The sequence below is a fragment of the Notothenia rossii genome (assembly GCF_949606895.1).
Source record: "Notothenia rossii genome assembly, chromosome: 1".
NCBI classification, from domain to species: domain Eukaryota; kingdom Metazoa; phylum Chordata; class Actinopteri; order Perciformes; family Nototheniidae; genus Notothenia; species Notothenia rossii.
This window is the reverse complement of record NC_136912.1, coordinates 11,970,538-11,994,165: the sequence shown is the minus strand read 5'-3', so window position 1 is coordinate 11,994,165 and position 23,628 is coordinate 11,970,538. Positions and strand designations below refer to the sequence as shown.

Sequence of the window (23,628 nt, the reverse complement as noted above, 5' to 3'; positions counted from 1 at the left end):
GATTGTTGAAATTGAACATACATTAAACCAATAAGTATCATTATCATTTTTAGTTGATTTAGCTGCAGCCTGAACAATGATTACTTTTACTTTGTACACTTTAAATACATGTATATGATAACACTTTTGTACTTTTACTTAAGATATTGGAATACAGGACTTTTACCTGTAATGAAGTATTTTGACAATATTGTATTGGTACTTTTACTCAACTAAAGCATCTGAATACTCCACCACTGATTATTATACATCACATTAATAGATTGTAGGCCTTTAGATAAAGATAGTTTAGTCCAGTCACAGTGGTTGTCTATTCAGGGGTCAGGCCCCCTCAAAACATGTACTTCATACACATAAGGGGAAACAAGGTCACAAATTATTAAATCCCACAAATCTTTCACTTGCATTGCTTTGACTGCTGCTGTCAGTGCTGGTGACCACGTGGTTTAATGAGATGATCAGCTGACTCTGCCGGAGGAGGAAGAGGGATGAAGATGGAAGGAAACAGAGACGAAGCTGAAAAATGTATTAATATAGCGACCAAATCCCTTAACGTCGGAGATAAAGAGAAAGCGTTGAAGTTTCTCAACAAAGCAGAGAAGCTTTATCCAACTACCAGAGCAAAAGGTAGGAGTGGATGATCGTCCGGGGCTAAGCTAATGACCAAGGGCTAGCTAGTAAAGCTGACGTGTGTTAACATCAGTAACGGTTTAGGCTTATAACAGGTCACCTACTTAGTATTGTATACCCAATACCTGTAAGATAAATTAATGGTAAACTAGAATAAACTATGCCTTTTAAGACGGTGAAATGGAGAAAAACACGTCGAGTTAGCGTTAGCTTAGTTGTGGGCCTAGCGATGTGAAGGCTAACCTTGCTAGCGCTGTTAATTGGGGTTATATATGGGGAAATATGGTGAATAAGCCTGTATTTATTGGAGCTACAAGACAATCACTGTTAAATAACCACTAAGGCTAATGGTTATACAATCCCAGATCAAGCCATCCTTGACTCAGTGGTTGAAGCTAGCTGTCATTCATTGCAGTGTCTTGAATACTAGCTGACCTTTAAAGCATTTTTTATAGCTGTCATTTCATTTTCACTTGAATTAATTCGGCCGGTGTTGCATATGCTGTGGTGTAAAGGTTGTAGGCTCGTAAAGATTTGGGTGCAGGATAGACAAGTGGAGCATGGAGAGAGATGGAATCACGGCCAGGACTACATGCTAATGCTAGTCAGCCGACTGCCAATCCTTTAATTGAACGATTGACCCGAAATGTAGGCTAATCCCGGACACACCACTGTCAGCGACAAAACCCGTAAACAAGGGTTATGTACAGTACGGATGGCACTGACAAAGGTGTAACAAACCTTAACAACTTACAGTTCTTTACTATGTTGTGTTTTGAGTGACTGTTCAATAGGGTAGATAATCATGAACATGGTTGATATGAAGCTCCTGTGTTGTAAATGTATAATGCGTCAGTTAAATGTCCAACCGTCACCTTTGTCTGCAATAGTATGAATCTGCACCAATGACAGCTCCGAAGCTAAGCTAATGGATAACTAGCTGTCCGAGGCTGGACCTTGAACAAAACGCAATAACACTCAATAGCACACATATGGCCACGGATGAGCAAATCCTCAAGGACTTTTACTTTCCACATGTGCTTTAAATGTAAAGTGAAGTGCATCACAAGCATGTTTGATAACACAATATGTCCAAAATAAAATAGCCTGACATTAACATAAGTTGTAAACAAAAAGGCCGAAACAGGATGGGGTATACTGTGGCTGAAGCTTAATTAAATGTGCATATATAGGGTTATACCTACAGTTAGGTGTGTATTGAATAGATCATTAAAGTAAGGGGACTGTGTGGGTACCCTAGTAATGACTCATTCTTTGTTTGTGTGCTGCAAACAGAAACACCGACCTGTTATGGCAAAATAACGTTGTTGGTTTAAGTAATCATCAAGACAAAAACCTTAGCTATTTTATAATAAAGGATAACTGCTTGGCACCTCTGGCACTAAAAGTCTGTGAGTCTCAGAGAGGGTTTACATCTGCATCCATCTGTTATTGAGTGACATGGGGGTCACATCTTTGTGTTGCAACCCATGTAAAGAGTTGATTGATAAAAGGCAGGTTAACACAGCACCTGTAGTCCCACATTCCTCATGGCAGTTTAGATCAGGGCAGCCGTACACAGGCACGAAGCATTTTCATATTTGTCATACTGTCTTTGGGTTATCTGGCATCAGTAAACTGGTTATCGGCTCGGTTTACTCAACAGTTTTCAGTTTTTGCGTCACCTACAAAAATAACAATTCAGCATGAGAAAAGCTATAGAATTTGTATCACAAAAATCCAATGACATTGTTGTCAATCTCAAGATGTTAAGTAGCCCGTAGTGCTATGGGAAGGAAGGATGGATTAGTTGTGAAAAAGGCAGCAGTTGTGAGCTTATGTTACACGTGACTGGGTGCATAATGAGGAATAATGCATTGGCAAACAATAAGCAACATTATAACAGTGAAAAGCATTTGGGAGACACATCATTAGGATGCTGATGTGCTGTCTTTGAGTTTGTATCTCTCCATCACCATTACCATATATCTTACATGGATAATCAAGGCCTCTGTGACATTGTGAATTAAATACAGGATAGATTTCAAATTGGCATTCTTCATGAATTGAAAGTCTTCTCCATACCTTGCATTAAGGTACAGTGGACATATTTGATATTAAAACCGTCATCATCTCAATGAGTCTCCCTAGGGCGGTTCGTTTAGTTTGTATGTCTAGGAGGTGTCAAAGGCCTGCAGTGTAGCTCATCTGTAAAATGTCATTTTATTGATCATGAAGTGATGTTCAATCGGCTTCCTGCTGTTTGAAAATTATCAACTTGATTTCAATGATTTTGGAGACAAAGCTGTGTCTGCAAACAGTAGGCACTGTACGCTTGGTCACCGTTGTTCCATTTAAAGGTTAAACCTGTGATTGTTGTACGACAATGCTTCTCCTTTCCGGTTTATTTATTGTGATAACATTTGAAAATCTGTAATGTGCGAGGAGGATGACACTTTTAGTCATTGGAAGATATGATTTGATAAGCTGCTGGACAGAAGCTCTATGGCACGCACTGTCTGTCGGTCAGTTCACAAAAATTCCCCCTTGGTGGCAGACATGTGTCATGGATGTCATGTGTTTGTGACGTGTGTGAACTGTGAATTAATTAATTAATACCATTGCAAATTTGCGCTTTTTAAACCTTTTTTGATCACTTAATTGACTTCAGTGGTCATTCTTCTGTTTATAAGTGAACTGTATGATTGAATGAAATACATTTTGTCATGTGTAAAGTACGGGAAGAATGGCAGCTTTGGAATGCTAAATCTGGCCCACTGATAATCATCATGCCCTTTGTTCTGCACCCCAATAGTCACATGGAATCGGTCCTCAACATTGAGCTTTAGTAAGACTCTTAGTTTAAATGTAGTCACATCTTCTCTCTTTGTGCACTCGTAAGCTTCTTTGTTGAGTGATTGAATCCAGTATTTGTTCATTTATTCTGATTTTAAATCGAGAGCTATCTGATCTGGCCTTTTTACTAAATGACAACAGTACAACATTGAATGTCATCTTACTAAGTTAGGGCTAATTGAAAATACTTAAAGTGTTAGTAACGATAGTACTGCACAATGCTGCATGCAAAAAATATGTTATACAAAACAGTTTTGTATCAAAATTGTTCTCAAAAGCTTTGACCCTTGTAAGATACTGAAGCTTATACTGTTATTTATTTAATCTTAAGCCTCTTCCTCTCTTTTTCAGCTTTGTTGGACGCATTAACTAAGAATGGGAGCTCAGCAGGTAACGCATTTCGTAGGAGGACAGCAGACGGCTCAGAAAGCACCGGAGCTCAGCCGGAGAGGGACGGCCAAGAGTCCGGAGGGGGAGACCTTAAAGCCTTCACCAAAGAGCAGGTGGAAGGTGTGCAAAAGTGAGGATTTTAAGATTTAATTCCCTTTCATGCTATACTACTTTTCCCACCGATATACTGTTATCTATCCTCTTCCTATTTTGGTGCTTTCCTACCATTCGCCCTGTGTCGGCAGTACTGTTTCTATCATGCTGAGTTAGACCTGTCATCCGTGGCTGCAGGAGGATACTGTAGTCTCTGCAGTGTTGTGCACACACAGCTAATTGTCATGGGAACCCATCAGCCAATAAGAGGATAAAGTGAGAGACATTTAGCACTGTGAACTAGATTACAGGTAACCACTACATGCTCAAATGTTAGACCATGAGATAGGACTAGACAGAGACAGGTGCACATTTTACCCACAGCCTTTGATTAGATCTTAGAAAGCTGCATGCACCTTTTTAAACTTATGCAATCACTGTAATCTCTCGTGTTTTATACTAAATCCTTTGGGAAATCTTCATGGTTTAAAAATGGCATCATGTCTTCTAAGAAAGACAGGTTGTGTTCAAAAACGTCTCCCTTGTGACCTCATTAGTGGTCTCACTCCACAATTCAGCGATAGTCGAATAGATGATATATTAACAGTGCCGACTTGTATTATTTGATGAGTGTGCAAATGAAGGATCTAGCAAATGATACAAACTATTTGATTTTTTGTTCTGTTTTAACACATGTGAATAGTTTTGTCTGATAACAGCTGAATAATTGTGTTTATTATTTCTACTATAGGCAGTTGTTCAATTGTGTGATTGATTTCATGCATGATTGACGTTCATGGAAAGATCATTTAACACAAAGATAACCTCTCGAGAATAGTAGAAAACGATCCACTGGATTCAGCTTCTTCACTCTCTGTCAATCTCTTTCAGAATAAAGCGGTGTAAGGACTACTATGAAGTGCTGGGTGTCAATAAAGAAGTCAATGAGGATGAGCTAAAGAAGGCCTACAGGAAACTAGCGCTCAAGTTCCATCCAGACAAAAACCATGCACCTGGAGCGACAGAGGCCTTTAAAAGTAAATCATTCTCTTTTCCTGATCTATTCTAATCTTTGTGAAATCTAGCTTGTGTGGGATATACAAATATTACCTAAGCATTTGATTACAACACCTACAAACGTGTCCATAACTTTCCCTCCTTCATTCTGGAATGTGTCCTATTCTAGAGATTGGTAATTCATACGCAGTGCTCAGTAACCCAGACAAACGACGGCAGTACGACCTGACGGGAGGAGAGGAGCCCAGCAGCCCGGGTAACTCTAATGGAGGAGGGGGAGGGGGGGGCTTCGACTTCCACCGGGGCTTCGAGGCCGACATCACTCCTGAGGACCTCTTCAACATGTTCTTTGGAGGTGGCTTCCCCTCCTGTAAGTCAGCACTTAACGCATCGAATGAAGTTGTGATTAATCCAAATATCGATTTTTTATTCATAAAGTGTTCTGACATCACATGCTCTTATTGTAGTAGGTAATAGGACTTATTTTTAAAAGTGAAATTGCTATCTCAAATACCCCTTTCACACCAAGGCTTTTCCCTTTTTCTGGTTCGGAACTGGTTCTTTGGTTCAGCTCCCGCTCTGTTCACACTGCTCAGAGCCCGACTGGTGCTGCGTCATTGCGTCATTACGTAACCGTTTGCGTGCCTGCTTCATAAAGCCAAACCGCGCAGAAACCCCTCACATCGACAACAACAAGAATGGCCGATTTTATTGAAGCGCTACTCGTTTTGCTCTGTCGAACTGAAATGGAAGAAATGGGACGACTTTACTACCAACTTTACAGTCGTTACATGCTACATTCAAAAGTTCTTACACAGTTACACAGTGGGCCAAAAAAAAAAAAATCGGTACTAGTCGAGGGCCGGACTGGTTCAATGTTTATTGCAAAACGTATTGAAATGAACTTATTGCACATATTAAACCTGGAACTAACAAAGCTTAAATGATTGCCTATAAACAACAACATTCCACTAGGCTTTTTGTTGTTGTTAGAGGTTGATCTCGCCCCTGCCCCCGCCTCCGACGTAAACGTGATGTATGCGGTGCTTGCTTTCTAGACCGACAACTTTTTGGTGCTTGAAACGAACCGGATTCCGGAGCTTAGAGGCGGCTCCGCTGCGGTGTGAACAGGAAAAAACGGTGCTTTTCAAGCTCCAGCTCCAAACCGGCCCTGGAACCGCGTTGGTGTGAAAGGGGTAATAGATTATGTTGACATACTTTTGATGTGTTGCATATAAGATCCCAATTTACATAATGGATGTATCTTTTTCGAGCTTTAAGTAACCAAATATAACCATGTAATCTTAGCATATGTACTGGTGCAACATGAACCAGGTAGTTTTAAATGCTGATCTCTGGAAGTAGCTTTAATTGGGGATGTATTTCATATTCCTTGCATCTGACTCAGAGTTCCCGTTAGAATATTTTTTTGCCGGTCAACATGTCCGTTGAAGTTGAAATCTTCCGGACAAAAGGAGAAAAGTGCCGGTCAAAGGTCTTCTTTGTTATTTATTGAGCTTTAAAACAAATTGATATGATTTGATATTAAACAAACTAATAATATCAGATTAACTACATTTTTCAAAAGTGTACAGTAATTTATAATAACACGGGAATAATAAACGGAACGATCTCTCCTTCTCCTGACAGCCCGTCAGTATGCAGCTCGCGGATCCAGTAATGAGTGACCCGACAGTAAAAATAAACGTATCTATAACTAGTTTAGGTAGTTTGAGAGGTAATTAAAATAGCTACGTGTGATATTCTAACCTGAAGTGTGTGTTTTGCTCCGATCACCGCTGCAGGTGATCATGCAGAGCTGCGTGTCGACTCGTCAGTAGCAGCTGATCTCTCTCCCGTCAGATTCGCGTTTATGTCCATATCGGTCAGATCTAGCTAGTTCTAGCTAATGATATGACTACCTGCTTATTAAAAGACACCTAAACAATAAGGGTCGCTATGCAACCGGGTGAGGCCGCAAAGTATAGCGCAGCATTATGGATTTGTTTACATGCCCACCGGAACCCCGAGGCATTACCAACAGATCAACGCACAATCAACCCATACAGGACATCTCTTTCTCCAAATTAAGTGTTAGACACTAGAATTGACTATTCTTGTCTGTCACATACTCTTCTTGTCTGTCACATACTCTTCTTGTCTGTCACATACTCTTCTTGTCTGTCACATACTCTTCTTGTCTGTCACATACTCTTCTTGTCTGTCACAGACTCTTCTTGTCTGTCACAGACTCTTCTTGTCTGTCACATACTCTTCTTGTCTGTCACATACTCTTCTTGTCTGTCACATACTCTTCTTGTCACATAAGTTGCGCAACTGATGCGGTATTGCACTAAGGGGAAATTATTTTGACCGGACATTTTGACCGGACAGATTTAGATTTGCCGGTCTTCAGCATATTTTACCGGTAATTACAGACTAACGGGAACTCTGATCTGAACTCAGTCATGATATTTTTGTCCACAGCAAGTGCACACACCTTCACCAACAGCAGAACGAGCTACAGCAATCAGACGGATTCCCGTCAAGAGAGAACAGAAGAACGGGCAGATGTACGTTCATAGGATCAGATCTTATCTCTAATAAATATATCAACATTTTATGTCGAGAAATGTACATTGTAAATAAATGCGCACCTATATAATCGACATGCTATATTATAGGTTTTTGAAAATGAAGTGCTTATTGAACTGTTTTCCTCCAGGGTGGTTTCTCTATGTTCATCCAGCTGATGCCCATCGTGGTCCTGATTTTAGTGTCAATACTGAGCCAGATGATGGTGTCCCCTCCACCCTTCAGCCTCTACTCTAGACCGTACGTACACACACACACACACACACACATGCATACACACTCACACATGCATACACACTCACACATGCATACACACTCACACATGCATACACACTCACGCATGCATACACACTCACACATACACACACACACTCATACATGCATATACACTCACACTTGCATACACACTCACACATACACACACACTCACACATGCATGAATACATACACACACTCATACATGCATACACACTCACACTTGCATACACACTCACACTTGTGTTTTTCATCACTGAGGCAAATGTGCTTGTTGCTTGCACATGAAGGTAGCTAACAACATCAATCCGTAGAACTAATCACAACATGTAATGCCATGATTACCTGTTAATGAGGCTGTTTGAAAACAAGAAGTCTTCACCCTTAGACACTTTTTCAACCATGTGCTATGAGCACTTGTCCCGGTTTCTCACTGAAACGTCATGCTGTAAATCACCATCTGTATTCAGAAGATGTGGGGAACTACCACAGTTGACAGCATTTTCCCACCAACTTGTTCTTCCTCTATCTGCCGCAGGTCCACGGGTCAGACAATCAAACGGCAGACAGAGAACCTGCATGTGGATTACTACGTCGCTAGAGATTTCAAGTCGGAGTTTAGGGGCTCAGCGCTGCACCAGATTGAGAAAAATGTGGAGGAGGATTATGTATCTAATGTCAGAAATAACTGTTGGAAGGAGAGACAGACAAGTGAGTAACCATGGTTATAATACACCCTCAGAACAAGCTCACTGGGTTTAACAATGTTGTATTCATCACTGACATTGTTTTCTGCTTCTCTCATTAGAAACAGACCTGCTGTATGCTGCGAAGGTGTACAGGGACGACCGGATGCGCAAGAAGGCAGATCTTATGACCATGGATAACTGCAGGGAGCTGGACAGACTAAATAACTTATTCAGAGGAGGATGAGTTTGTGACTTTTAGATGATGTAAATGTATATGAATAGATGTTTATGTTCATGTTTTTCTAAGGAAGAGTCTTTACACTAGGAGCAACAACGTACTGAAATCATTTAGCTCTAATGTTGAAGTTTTGAAATGTCCCTCTCCTCATATCCCTACACCAACTTCCTCATTCCAGCCTGACCCCAGGAAAAGCCTTTAAACGCATCTTATTGAACCAATCCACACTTCTACTGCAGTAGAACGCCCCAGACCTTCGTTGTTGTTTTTTTACTCTGTTTTTCTTGCATTTTCCTGGAAACAAGGTGGACAAGGACACTTGATTGTAACGGCATGTGCTTTGAGTAGAGAGAACCCAAACAAACCACTGTCATAAAATCAACTAACGGCTTTCGACATCATCTGCTTGACGTAAATATAAGATGAGAGACTTTATGGCTTCATTTAGGGGTGCGGTCCACCAGGCATTTTGTGAAGAACACAGGAACAAAAGAAGAAATAAAGAAAACACAACGCTTCTTCTAGCTTCCTACTCACCTCCGATTGCGGATGAAGATCAGTGGATCATGAAGAGATACCTGTGATTTTGCTACTATAGAATATTTTATGTCTTCATCCTCAAAATGTGTAGTTGGTTGGGACTAATCACAGAAGGACATTGAAACTGTTATTCATAAATGGTTGTACATTTTCATTTTTGAATGTTTGAAGTTTATGCAGTTATTTAAGAAACTATGGAAGAAACAAAGATTTTCTTCATTGCTCGCCTAATCATTTAAATAAAGTAAAATTATTACCATAGACTTGGTGTTTTCTTGTCTCTGATTCAGATGTCAAAGGTTCAACTCTCTTGATTTTATTTGCCCATGTCTTGTCATTTCTGAGATTTCACAGTAACTAGTATCGCTCATATTGTTTTAACAGATTATGTTTAAATCGTACATAATTAAAATAAACATAATTTACATAAGAAGGGTTATAGCTTACTAGAACAGAAATACAAAAATGTATAAAATGCAATTCTATTGAGTGATCAAGGCTTTGATACATAAATCCCTTTTCCATGGTGGTTTGTTTTATTCGGGTTGGTGTAAAAGAAAGACCGAAAGATGTATCTGCAGGCATAAATGCTGCATGATATGGCATTAATTTCGGATCACTTCCATATTGTGTTGTATAAACCGAGTAATTTAAGTACAGAGTTTAGTTCCAAGATGAAATGATTATAACTAGGAAGGGATTAAGAAAAGTTGTTTGTGAATTAAAAAGTAGACCAAGTTTTTGTGTCAGTGGATAGGCCTATATCACACACTCAAAGTACATTTTACATTGATTCTATGTCATGTTTGCTAACTTTAACAGAAGGACAATTAGCAGGTGTTTTTTTTGTTGTATAATTTGTTATTTAATTTAAAGAGTACATTCTATAGTTTTTAGATAAAGATACAAATACATATCAACCCATGTGTTTTGTTGGTGAACTATGTTAACGTACAAATATTAAATATTACAAAATGGTATTATTAGTTTACTGACGTTGCAACACTTAGTCATAATTATGATTGGCTTATCGGTGGTCATGTGACAGCGTCAAACCCGGAAGCGATATGCTACAGTAGGTAAAGTGCTAACTGATAGTTGTCCAAGCTAGGCAGTGGAATGAAAACAACCAGAATCGAAACTTAAAATGCCATCAAGACTGCTTTTTGCGGAATAAATCAGCTTAAATTAAACCAATGTGCCGGTGAAACGCTTGTTTCTGACGTCTAGTGGACAATGCGTTACCACATGTTTGTTTTTCTGTTGGGTTTATTGTATTGTGGAAGTCTACCATGGGTGTCTGCCTGCCAACAAGAGCCAGAGACCCCAGACTGGAGGATGACTCTGAAAACTATCCGCAACGGAATACACAAGATTGACACGTACCTGAACGCAGCACTGGACTTGTTTGGTGGCGATGACGGGCTGTGTCATTATAAGTGTAATGATGGTAAGCCACCTTCTTTTAAATCTTTCTTCCTCATTGTGAAACAATTCATTTGTCAAACATAACATTATCAGTGGCTATAGTTCATTTAAGAAGGCCAGGACTCTTTTATCCCACTTCCTGGATCTCTGGCACATCTAAAAAGGATGGTATTCATACCTGTGCTTTTCTCTGCTATTTAAAGTGAATAAACCAACATCAGACAACAATAAAAAGGGAGGCAAACTTAATCAATGTTGAGTTTACGCAACTCTTCAAAGCTACAAGATATACAGTATCACTCCTTCAGCTGCACAGTAGGCCATTACATCATGTTGTACTGATGTGGTTATCTGTGTCAGTAAGATAACTGACAGAACAGAACAAGAAACATCGTCACCTTTGCTCCTTACAGGTTACAAGCCTGCACCTCGTCCTGGTTACAAGAAACCACCTCCCAACGGATGTGGCTCCCCGCTGTTTGGATTTAAGGTAGTCTCACATTATCACATTGAGTTTCCCAGATTTGTAAAGGGAGGTCCTTTAACTTCTTGGAAAAGCAAAACTGGTTATATAATGTGATTCCTAATGACATGTAAAAATGACATGTGATGTAAACAGCAACTCAAACTGCATATTCTTGTCGAGTGAATGTAGCCTAATATTAAAGTGTTTCACCTTTCTACCATGGCCCTGGCTGATACACAACAGTGTATGTTATAATAAAACATTTGTCATAATTCCATAAATTGTAAACCTAAAACTAAATAATGTTTATTCTTCAAGATGTAGGCTACTAATTATTTTTATATGTGGAGCACAACACTTTAATAACATTTTAAAGGGTCGTCATCAAAAATATTCATTGATGTTATAAATATGTTTGTATCAACCAATATGTTATCAGAATTCAAACTCTCAAATATTGATATCGGTATTGGGCTAAAAAATACAGCATTAGCCTGGCTACACTAAAAATACTGAGAGATAACATGTCACACAGAACGATTTTAAAAGCAATGTATCAATCAATCAATGTTTATTTATATAACCCAATATCACAAATGTTACCTTTGTCTCAGTGGACTTCACAGTTTGTACAGAATATCAGTATGACAACACGACACCCTCTGTCCTTAGACCCTCACATCGTACAAGGAAACACTTCCGGGGGAAAAATCCACAGTTTAAAGGGGAACATGGAAGAAACCTCAGGGAGAGCAATAGAGGAGGGATCCCTCTCCCAGGACGGACAGACGTGCAATAGATGCCGTGTGAAAATCGAAAAGATAATACATTTACAACATAGGTAGTCCAAATGTTCGGAAATGCATGTGTCTATAATAAGAAGATGAATCCACGAGAATGTCAGCAATCTTGTGGGAGCCATCAGGGAAGTAGTATGAGGAGAGTCAGGCAGGACCACAGTGACAGGTTCAGCCACGACTCGTAGTCCAGGACTCAGATCCAGAACTCAGGATCCAGGACACACGACCACAGCAACAGGATTAGGCTCAACTCAGGATCCCAGCGTATATATGGACACAAAAAAGAGATTTGGGGGAAGCTGGGTTAATCGCAACATGAGAGTACACAGGTACAAACAGCCAGAAAGACGGAGTAAGGTGCCCCCCCCAACAGTCCAAGCCTATAGCAGCTAAAGTAACTAACGTGTCTACATAGATGCACTCCCTTAGGAGTGCATCTATGTAAGTAAGTAAGAAGTAAGTAAGAAGTAGGAAACATAGGTGGAGAGGCACACGCAGGGAGAAAGGTCCCCACTGGAACCTGAATTGGTGAGAGGTATAGGAGTAGGCCTGTGGCTACATTCAACACTCCCGGGCCGGGCTAGGCGTTCTCTCTAACCTGTTACCCTCTAATAGAACCTCGAGAGGTCAGAGAGGGGAAAGGTTTTTGGATAAAGTTTTAAATATAAGATCTAAGTTTTTAGGATTTAAGTGAAAGAGTAAGAACTAAAATGTATATGTGAAGAGGCACAACGTATCGTCAATGCACTCTTATTAGATTATTTTTGTATTACTATAAGCTTTATCAAAAAGGAAGGTCTTAAGCGTACTCTTATAAACGGATAGGCTGTCTGCCGCCCGAACACAAACTGGAAGCTGATTCCACAAATGTGGAGCTTGATAAGAAAAGGCTCTGGCTCCTATTGGTATTATTGAAGAGTTACAAACATGTTTTTTTTCAGTTTGACATAGGCATCCCGTCTATGACAAAATGCTGTAACAAACATGACCGCTGCTACGACACCTGCGGCCTTGAGAAGCACGACTGCGACGAGCAGTTCCAAGACTGTCTGGAGACCATCTGCAGGAATGTGCAAAGGACTTTGGGATTGGCTCAGAGTGTCCAAGGTTAGAGGCTGAGCCCATCAGGGCTTGTCATTATACTTACTTTTGCTTCCCACATTCTCCTCCTGTGACCTGGAAATCTTTGGCTAAATTTCTTTTAGCTGCTTATGTTTCAGGGTCATAGTATTTTGAACGTTTGCTCAAGTGTTTTGGCTTACTGGTAAACTCTAATAGACCAGTGCCATCATTCTGTTTTTTTCAATTAAGTAGAACCTGTCATTTTTAAAATGTCTGATTTGAAAGAGGTTTATATGTTGTAATTTGTGCACTGTAACCTCACTTGAGATGGCTGTATTGAGTCAGGAGGAGTCACTTTTAGTTATTAGGGCCAGGTTAACATTAGTTTTATTTTACATTCAACTACAAATATACATTTCTGCTTCAGTTCAAGGATAGAAAGGGATGTGACAGTGCTTGTGCAAATGTATAAGCACTGTAAAACACGTAATGACCAGCAGGGGGCGAAATAGAGCTACTTTTTAAACATTTAATTTGTATACTGTGATGACCATTTGTCTCTCGACGACGCTACTGCGATTATGGATTTTGTTGAGGCATTTTAATCACGTACTTAAAACTAAAGTTACGAATAACTGCAGTTTCAATCTACTACAAAATCTGTATTAGCCCAATAATGCCTTAGTAAGAGCACACTAAAATGTGTTTTACTCCCTTACAGCAACATGGTATCAGGTACTTGTTTTCACCCTTTTGTGTAGCTCATGTTCTGGTTTGTCTGCCCCACTCTCAGCCTGTGAGTCAGCGGTGACCCTGCTGTTTGACGCTGTTATGCACCTGGGATGTAAGCCATACCTGGACAGCCAGAGGGACTCCTGTGTGTGTCAGTACGAAGTGAAGAAGGAGCTGTGACACTGGATCAACACTGTGGAAAGCACGACACTAACAGAAGGAAACCAGCAATAAACTTTTATCTAAGATTTTCTCAGGGAGAGAGTTTCTATTGCCTGCACGGACTTGTGTCCATTACCTCCTTTTATAGATGTTTTGAATTGTAGACTATTAGACAAAGTGAAGTGGACAGTTAATGTCTTTCCTATTAAGCTAATTATTTATGTTTAGCTAATACTGTATAATGTGTTTATCTTGTGATAGACTGGAAACACTCTGTTTTGTGGGTTTATTAATCAAAATAACTCTTGAAGAAGTTTTGTGTTAAAACCAAATTATGTTTTCTCGCACTGATTATGGGTAAAAGAAAGACTGTGTCAATGCAACTTTTAAACTCTACACAACAACTAAACTACAATAACTGTCTCAGACCTTTGTATTTATTTGCCCCTTAATGCAATGCAAACACAACATTCATTTTGATCCCAACTACACACCTGTAAATTGAAAAATCTGGTCTCGTTTCAGAAGCACTTTATGACATTGACACTCAAAAGGTGATAACCAACTGCAGCGTTGTTTTTGCTTATTTTTTTTAAAACTAATGTGCCGGGAAATGCAGTTTTTTTTTTTTAAACTAATGTACCAGGAAATGTTTTACTCTGTAAGTGGAGGATGCAAAATCACCGCTACACCTAAAAACATTTGTTGGGTTTGTTCTTTTTGGGTGTGTCTACCAATAAACAAGAAAAAGAAGGTAAGGGGAATACACAATGTTATGCTCCTGTATGTAGCACTTGACTTGTATGGTGATGGATCGATGATGGATTGTGTCATTATATGTGTAGTAATATTAAGTCAGCCTCTTTTAAATCTTAATCTCAAAGTAAATAACTGTTTGTACATTCTTCGGGGGCTGTGTTTTAAGACTTGTATCATTAATAATGGCTTACTGGCACACATCAAAATCAATAGCTTAATAATTAATTCCTCTGTGTTGGACAAACATAATGAATGTTGAGTTTATGAAACACCTGATGGCAAGAATATATACAGTGTCACCCTTTGACCCAAATGTATCAATGGTGCACTAAAAATAAAAAAATATTGTTCAGTATAGCATTCAAAATCACTGTTATGTTGAATATACACTTCAATAAAAACTGAACATTATAATATTACTATTTTTTTAAGATTGTGTGCCATTATTAAATGTTCTTGATCATTTGATATAACTTTAAAAAAGCAAAAGGGAAACAAACAGGGTAACGTTTTTTATTGTTTTGATCAGTGAAGCCAAGGTACAGTCAGCTCAATTTTATGACATTAATCTTTAACTCAAACTTTTTCATCTTTACTGTCATGTTGACCCATGTCCTGTCATCTTGAAACTGAAAGTGTGATTTTTTGGGGAGGAAAAGTGAAAACTCAAGCAGATGAAACAGCCCAGCCATGTCTTTTTGGTACACCTATAGCTAAAATGAATATAGTCTTTTTACAAAGGGCAGGAACTAACATAAATACTCATCCATCAATAATATCCATTGTTAGGGATGTTTTGCGGAGGTCCTGTATGTGTAGGGCTGTTTGGTTCTATTGTTATACTTGCATGTGTTTCTTATATTTTGTCCACCCAAATTATTAATGAGTGATGTTGCAGTTAGTATAAGAAACACTGCTCAGTGTATAGCAATGAATTATTGTATCATACTCTGTAAGTATTACAAAATCCAGACTGGAAGAAAACTATCCGTAACGTTTAGCATTGAAGGGCTGTTTTATTCAACTTTATTTGAGTTAATGATTATTCTCATAAAAAAACATTGACTGTACTTTGGCTTCACTGATAACAAAAACGTATTACTTACTTATCTAACTTTTTTAAATGACTCATGTCCACAACTTATAGCTACTTGTAACCTACTTTTAAAAATATATGTAAATTGCAAACTGTGACCACCAGCTTTTACCAGCTAAACCAGCTATCCCAGCTAGACCACTGTGACCAAACCAGCTATCCTGACCAGCTAAAGTGTCCAAAACCCCTCTAAACCAGCAAACTAATCCAGCCTAATATTGACTGGCTGGTCAGGCTGGTTTACCAGCCAGACCAGCTTTGTTGGTCTAAACTGTTTTTTTCAGCAGGACCTGGACTACATAAGGGAATCTTGTGGATGTCAGTATGAAACGAAGGAAGGAAGGGACTGTGACACAGGATCAATACTGTGGAATAGACTGATTCAGAATACTGTGGAATAGACTGATTCAGAAGCAAAGCACTGGCAGAAGGATGCCAGCAATACACTTTTCTCTCATGAGTTTATCTTAGCTTGCACTGACGCTTATGTGCTGTGTGAAAATACCTAGTGGATAATTGATGTATTTCATATGCAGTCAATGCATATTTTGTCAATACTTGAACATGTTTTTCACATTATTTCTCTGGCTTTCAGGGTGCTTCCATCTACATCATCTAAAATCGTTTGGTTTCTTTACTTTATTACATTAATGAAATATCTGTGAAATATCTCATGGGGCGAAAGTGAAGGCAAATGATGTAAGCTACAACACTGAATAAAACATGTAGAGAAATGTATAAAGATGTGGGTTTCTTAGATATATTTGTGTCAACTGTAATCACCTATTCATAAAATCTTTAAAGAAAATAATGTCTGAGGATGTCTCTGAAGAAAGTATGGATTAGATTATTAACTATACTAACCTTCGGCTGCGCCAGCCCTAATCTTACTTTCATTATTTAAGATGTATTAAACCCTTGTACTTAAGAATTTGATGAGCCGCTGGTGCAATGTGGCAAACACGGAAGTCCTTGCTGTTGACCTTTGATTGACAGCCGTAAGAGCCAATCGTGTTCTCCACTTTTAGACATTCAGCCAATCAGATTCAGAGGGGGAGGAGCTACATCCTTGATCATCAATGTAGCTTTGACGAAGCATATTCATTTTTCAGTGGTGTCAGTGGAGTGAAGACTACCTGTGAATATGTCAAACACGGCACAAGACGCAAGTGGAGGTAACCAATTTACATATCTTTTTAAAAGTACAAGTAGCTATAAGTTGTGGACTTGTGCCTGAGTCATTTAAAAAAGTGAGATAAGTACATACAATGACTTTTAATGTACGATGTAACTTTCAACAGTGAAGCTCTGTTTGACGTTACTGTGGTTTACTATGCTCTTACATTTGCCACACCTTTATTGTCAGTTTTCTCTACCTTCAGTCAGTCAGCAAGTTATTACAACATGTGAGGCAGGTTTTTAATGTTTATTAAAACTTTTAAATAATCGCTTTTTCTCTCACCTTCCCAGGAAGTGTTGCTAAATGCAACCAAACAGCAACAGACAATGCGGGTGAGTGTTTTACTATAAGTAACAAAGGCCTCCTATTTTTTAGATCTCTTGTGCTTTTATTAAATGTTCTTGATACTTTGATACTTGTTAATAATTGTATATGACTTTAACAAAGCAACAGTAAAACAAACAGTGTATAGTTGTACGTTTTATTATCAGTGAAGCCAAAGTACAGTCAATTATTTTTTATAAGAATAATCACTAACTCAAATAAAGTTGAATAAAACAGCTCTTCAATGCTATCATGAACTCTATTCAGTTCAGGTTAAGTCCCGTTTACAAAGGGGCTGTTGATTTGTATTGTTTAAGTGGCAGGTGTTTCTTATATTTTGTCCACCCAATTTTAACCCAGATGTATCTATGATGTTGCACAATCTTTTTTAAAACATTGTTCAGTGTATAGCATTGCAAATCTCCGTTATGTTGAATATATATATACTCCAAGAAAATACAATTTAAAAACTGAACATCATAATATTAACATTTTTTAACGACTGGAGCTATTATAACATGTTCTTGATAATTTTATACAACTTTAAAAAAGCAAAAGTGAAACAAAAAAATTAAAATTAAATTAAAGTGCAGTTTTATTATCAGTAAAGCCAGACAACAGTCAGCTCAATTTTATGACATTAATCATTAACTTTCATTATTAATCTTTACTGTATTTGATCTCAACAGGATGTGGTTTTGGCATAGCCTGTTAACATCAAATACAGTGTGGCACCTCCAGTAGACGAGACAGCCCAGCCATCATCACATATGTCTTTTTGGTAGACCTAGCTAAAAGGAATAATATAGTCTTTTTACAAAAGCACTAAACCAAATACTCCATCAATAATATCGATTTTCTGTTAGGGATATTTTTGCGGAGGTGCTGTATTTGTTGGTGCTGTTGAGTTGTATTTTTATACTGGCAGGTGTTTCTCATATTTTTTCCACCCAATTTATTAATGAATGACGTTGCACTTAGTATAAGAAACACTGCTCAGTGTATAGTATCCAAAATTACCGTGAAGTTAAAGATACATCTCAATAACGCTTTTAAAAGAAAACTGAAAATTATAATGGTCATTAAGGTATGCATTTATTGCAGAACTTTGTATTAGATTGCAACGGTTTACTTGGTGTAACTAATAAACTACCTCCTATGAAAGCAGATCTATGTATACAGATTCACTGAAGTCAGATAATGCCTCACAAGTCAAAAAAACAGCTGCCTTTAGCTCACAAAGTCTAAGCTACATATCTGTAGGGTGGGTTATGGAGGTGGCACTTTTGGCCTCTGTTCTTTAGCAGCCTTTTCCATCTTTCTCCACCTGTCACTCAGCCATTGAAGGCAACGCGCACTCTAAGCTGTGCAGCAGTGGAGCAATTCATGCACCTGTAGCTGTGCTGTGTGACAAAGAAGCCTGAACAGCTCAATCCTTCTCTGTATTTTTATAATTAATTAAGTAATTTAGTTTTAACTGCAAAGCCAGGTTTTTATACATTACTTTCTAAATCGTTGCATGCATAATTGACTGTCTTTTATTTAATAGCATGCACGGAGAACCTAACAGAGACTGATGCCTTCATCAGAAGGTAAACTGATTTACTTTTCTTTGTGCTGGTACAAGCGGGATATTCACGCCTCCCCACTGTACTCCACCTAACGTTGTTTTTGTTATCTATCTCATTATGAAACAGCTCTTTGGCTTTGGATCCTGCAGAGGAATACAAGATGGACCACAAACAACGAGGCCTTGCCCTGATCTTTAACCAGGAGCGCTTCTTCTGGCGCCTGGGGTTAAGCGACAGGCATGGAACCAACGCTGATCGCTACAACCTGGAGAGAAGGTATCACGTGACAGCCGGCTGCTGGAGAGGGAACACTGTATTCTGCAACTGGGCTTAAAAAAAACATGTCTGTACTTGTTCTGCAATTTATGAGACTTTTCTTCATCTCTCTTCAAGACTGAACGATCTGAACTTCGAAGTGAGGGCTTATGATAACTACAAACAAGTGGAAGTCTACGATAAGATCAGTGAAGGTAAGACATGCATGGTCACCTAGGACACGCACATTATTAAATGTGTATCCAGGCAGCAGCACAGTACCATTACTGACATTTCATTTCTTATGAGCTTCCTTGTTGTCCTTTTATATGCAAAGTTCGGACCAAACATGGGCGTCTTTTACTTGTTTATTGAGGATTTAAAAAAAGATATCTGATGTCTCACCAGCCGCTGAGGAAAACCATTCAGACGTAGACTGCTTTTTGCTTGTCTTCCTGAGCCATGGTGAAAATGATCACGTTTACACCTTCGACGGAAAGATCAGCATTCAGGATATCACCGCCATGTTCAAAGGAGACAGGTGCAAGAGCCTCGTGGGAAAGCCAAAGGTTTTCATACTACAGGTACGGGCAAACAAACACAAATGACAGTAGTTCTTAAAAAATGCATTGAAGGTTAACGTGACTGTGTCCGTCACTAGGCATGCCGTGGAGATAAGCACGACGATCCAGTGACTGCCTGTGACGCGGTGGACAGCGAGCTGAAGACCAACGAGGTGGTGGTAGACGCCAGCGCCGTGCACACACTGCCTGCCGGGGCAGATTTCATCATGTGCTACTCCGTGGCTGAAGGTGAGGAATGTTTTTGAAACTCTTAATCTGCGCTTGTCTCAACGTGATGTGGGTACATTCACATGAAGTATTCAAGCTTCCTGAGAATTGTCTTACCACATACCAAAGCAGAAGTGAAACAAGAAGTTGTAGACTACGTTGTAAATAAATCACATTTATTTGACGATGCCAAAGTACAGTTGACTCAACACAACTGTACATCATCAGGATATTGGTTTCCCATGAATCCTGTCCTGCTTTGTCATTTAGAAACTGATGAGTTGAACTAGCCAGGGTGGCCATTTTTTTTTTTAACTCAAGTATTGAGAATCAAGGATGACTAACTTTCATTAAAAACTTAAAAACTGTAGGTGTTGAAAAGGAATTCTACTTGAGTGAATTATGTAAGACATTTATCCGGTGGCCCTGAGAGCTCATCAAACTGCAAAGTAAGAGAACACATGCAAATAGATAAAACATTCTTATCAATTTAAAACACATGGCCAGATTTGAGAAAAAAAAGAAAACACAAACACACTGCAAAAAAACATTGTTATATAATCTTAAATGCAGGGAGGACATTTTAAAAAAAATATTTTTTACAATGTGATCATGATATCTTGCAAATATCTATTCTTAACTTAAAATAGGTCTTCTGCTCATTTAAGGTCTGCCAATATAAATCATCCTGAGATTTACACGTGATTAATTTAAATGCTATGTGAGCTGGCTTTAGTTGTTTTAAAACAAGTACAAAATAGAAGAATTTTCAAATTGGTGAACAGGTTTTCTTTATTTGCTTGTTTGGCCATTTGCCATGCGTTGAGCTCTCTGGGCTTCCGTACATTTAAGTCATTTTGAAAGTCCTTTCTGCTGTTCATCAATAACAATCCTGCCCTGTCCCCTTTTGTTTGTTAAGGATACTATTCCCACCGGGAGACCGTTAACGGTTCCTGGTATGTCCAGGATCTGTGTGAGCTGTTTAAAAGGTATGGGAACACCCTGGAGTTCACAGAGTTACTCACGCTGGTCAACAGGAAGGTGTCCATGAGGAGTGTCGGGAATTCTAACGACCGGAATGCCATCGGGAAGAAGCAAGTACCCTGCTTTGCTTCAATGCTCACCAAGAAACTCTACTTCCGATCGAAACAGTAACGGTGTCAGACCTCAGTCTTACAATTAGCTGATCTTATTTTAATACCTGGACAAATTCTGGGAGATTTTAATTTTTTGTTCTGTTTTCTGTAATCCTCCACTGTGCTTTGCTCATGAACACTAATCAAACATGCATTTAACAATCCGATGCTTTATAGTGAAATCAGTTAAAATAACGAATAACATGCACTGAACATGTATGCCTTTTCCAGCCTCAGGCCATCACTACACTCTCACAACAACCTGACACGTGAAATTGTTTTCTTGTGTGACAGTATCTGGTGTACTGGTTTATCTGTTCCCATCTGAATCCTATCACTAATCTGGTTTCCTGTGTGAATGTGAACATAGTTGATTTTATAATGCTATCCAACACAACAGCCCTGCAGGTCGAAAACTTTTATATTACCCAGAGTACTATTATGACAATCAATCAGATTATTGATGCTTTATCGTTAATCTGCAAAATAGTGTATATCTAGTATGTATTTGCCACAACTGGCCGCCTATAGGGAATAAAGCAGAGCCACATTTTAAACAGCAAATGTCATATTGAATAAGTGTGTATTTTTAAGGCTATAATTGTCTTAATGTATCATGAGATGAGATGCATCATAATCTAAGTGGCTGCACACTCAATTAATTATCTACGGGAAGACCTTCATTCATATTTAAAAATATCTACCAAATATTTGATAACCACTTTGGCCCCAGGAGTCCAGCATGAAGATGATTTCATATTCAATAACAACTTATGATACCATTTGTTTTTAACAGACTATAGACCATGATGAATTTTCTTGTTGTTTTGGATGAGTTATGTTTTTAAGGTGTTCCCGTTTTATTTTCCAACCGCTGTAGATCCATACACATTTTGCACTCTCAAGATTATGGACCACATTCTCTGTTAGCTAGCTTTCTTACACTTCACATTGTTGCTTCCTTGTTTAAACTACCGGTACTGTGGTATTACACAAATGTGGCCTTATCCTGCAGCTGACTTTGAAGTTTTAAAAGACTCACATTTCCAATCAAGACAACCCAGTCACATCAGAAATCATGGGATTCAACAAGCCATTCAGATTTAGCTTCCCTTTCTTTGTCAGATGCAGACTCATTTGAATATACCACATCCCCATTGAATACCTCCATAAACAGCTGGAGAACTACCATTGTGGTTTACCACATTTTTCAGAGCAGGCATTTTCAGGGGGCTTTAAAAAAAATGTGCTAACAATATCAGGCAGGTACATTTAGAGAGATTATGACAACATTTCAATTCCCAGAAAATGAGCATATTAAGTCCCCTTTAACAAGGCGAGAGGACAGTGCAAGTTGACATTTCCTGATGCCTTGACAGCTTCCTTAGACTCGGAGGAAGCTGGAAATGTCAGATGAGTTTTCTTGAAGTCAGTTGCCATGATGTCTACAAACCAGAAAAAGACTGTACTTTCCAACTTACTGTATCTTGCGAGGCAGGTGACATAACAGCATGACGAGCAGGTCACTAATAATGTTTACCACTTCATTACCTCTCCGTAACCACCAGCTACCAAGTGATATCTCTCGTATCCAGCCACCACAGAAACATGCCGTTTGTCTTTGAGCTCGCTCCATCAAAAAGGGAATTCATGTTTGTGCTGTTTTTTGTGTTGTAGCAGTTTACAGTACGACATTTAATAATGTGACAAATACCTGTGTGGAAAGTACCTCAGGGAGGAGGCTGTACTATGGACCTGAAACACTTCCAACACACGATCTATGACTCAGGAAAAACAAAGACACCAGCACACTGTGATCTGTGATCTTTTGTCTTACTGTTGGGACTTTGTTTAATAAAATCTGTGTTACAATCCAGTTACTGTTTTGCTCTGCGTTGAGTGATTGTTTTGTATGAATGTCATTTGTGTACCTTCCCCTATATGAGGATTCAGGGTCATTATTAAGTGTTGTGTTCAAAAGCTGTTACCGTTCATGGTGTTCGCCGGTCAATTTTGACCCTTGATTTATCTCAGTCCAAAACACAAAAAAAAAATCATCCAATATTGTTTTATCTACATCACAACTAACTTATAATGCATTCATAACCGTACAATCCTGTTGTAATCTAATGTTATGGCCCCAAAACACATTACACCACATATTGCACGTGTGAGTTCAAATGTTAGTGTACATATTCTTTGAGAAAGGTCGAGTTCCCGTGGGGGCAGAGGGAGGGGAGACCAGGTGCATGTTGCGAAAGATTATTGTTACAGTTGATGAAGGGGGTGGGGTGTCTAAAGTCAAAGATTAATCTTGATTGGGCCAAATTTGACCTTGAGTGACCCAAAACAATTCTGCTGGGTCTCCCCAGACCCCAACACCAAATTATACACTTTGGTTTTTAGAGACCTTCAGACTTGGCAAAAATTGTCAAAATCTGTTTTGTAGTGTTTATATAGCTGTTGTGGAGGATACCATGAAGCCTTGTTCCGATATAATAACTACGCTCTAGTTTTTTGTATCATTTTAAACTTGAAACGGGTCACGGGAGACCCGAACACA

The 23,628-nt window shown here is 38.8% G+C and overlaps 3 protein-coding genes across 3 annotated transcripts; all 3 read left to right on the top strand.

The window, feature by feature from the left end:
• Positions 1-412: 412 nt before the first annotated feature.
• dnajb14 (DnaJ heat shock protein family (Hsp40) member B14) lies at positions 413-9,564 on the top strand. The gene is made up of 8 exons (XM_079652256.1): positions 413-627; positions 3,838-4,006; positions 4,861-5,006; positions 5,156-5,356; positions 7,474-7,559; positions 7,712-7,821; positions 8,375-8,547; positions 8,645-9,564. Exons 1-8 carry the CDS (start codon positions 489-491, stop codon positions 8,767-8,769), a joined length of 1,149 nt encoding a protein of 382 aa, XP_079508382.1. The 5' UTR covers positions 413-488; the 3' UTR covers positions 8,770-9,564.
• A 785-nt stretch (positions 9,565-10,349) lies between these two features.
• Positions 10,350-15,132, top strand: pla2g12a (phospholipase A2, group XIIA). Its single transcript, XM_079652329.1, has 4 exons — positions 10,350-10,753; positions 11,145-11,221; positions 12,939-13,104; positions 13,853-15,132. The coding sequence occupies exons 1-4, from the start codon at positions 10,540-10,542 to the stop codon at positions 13,969-13,971; spliced, it is 576 nt and encodes a 191-aa protein (XP_079508455.1). The 5' UTR covers positions 10,350-10,539; the 3' UTR covers positions 13,972-15,132.
• Positions 15,133-16,880: 1,748 nt separating this feature from the next.
• LOC307020763 (caspase-6-like) lies at positions 16,881-22,941 on the top strand. The gene is made up of 8 exons (XM_079652316.1): positions 16,881-16,983; positions 17,279-17,320; positions 18,862-18,904; positions 19,010-19,159; positions 19,277-19,353; positions 19,547-19,722; positions 19,800-19,950; positions 20,849-22,941. Exons 1-8 carry the CDS (start codon positions 16,953-16,955, stop codon positions 21,082-21,084), a joined length of 906 nt encoding a protein of 301 aa, XP_079508442.1. The 5' UTR covers positions 16,881-16,952; the 3' UTR covers positions 21,085-22,941.
• Positions 22,942-23,628: the final 687 nt, after the last annotated feature.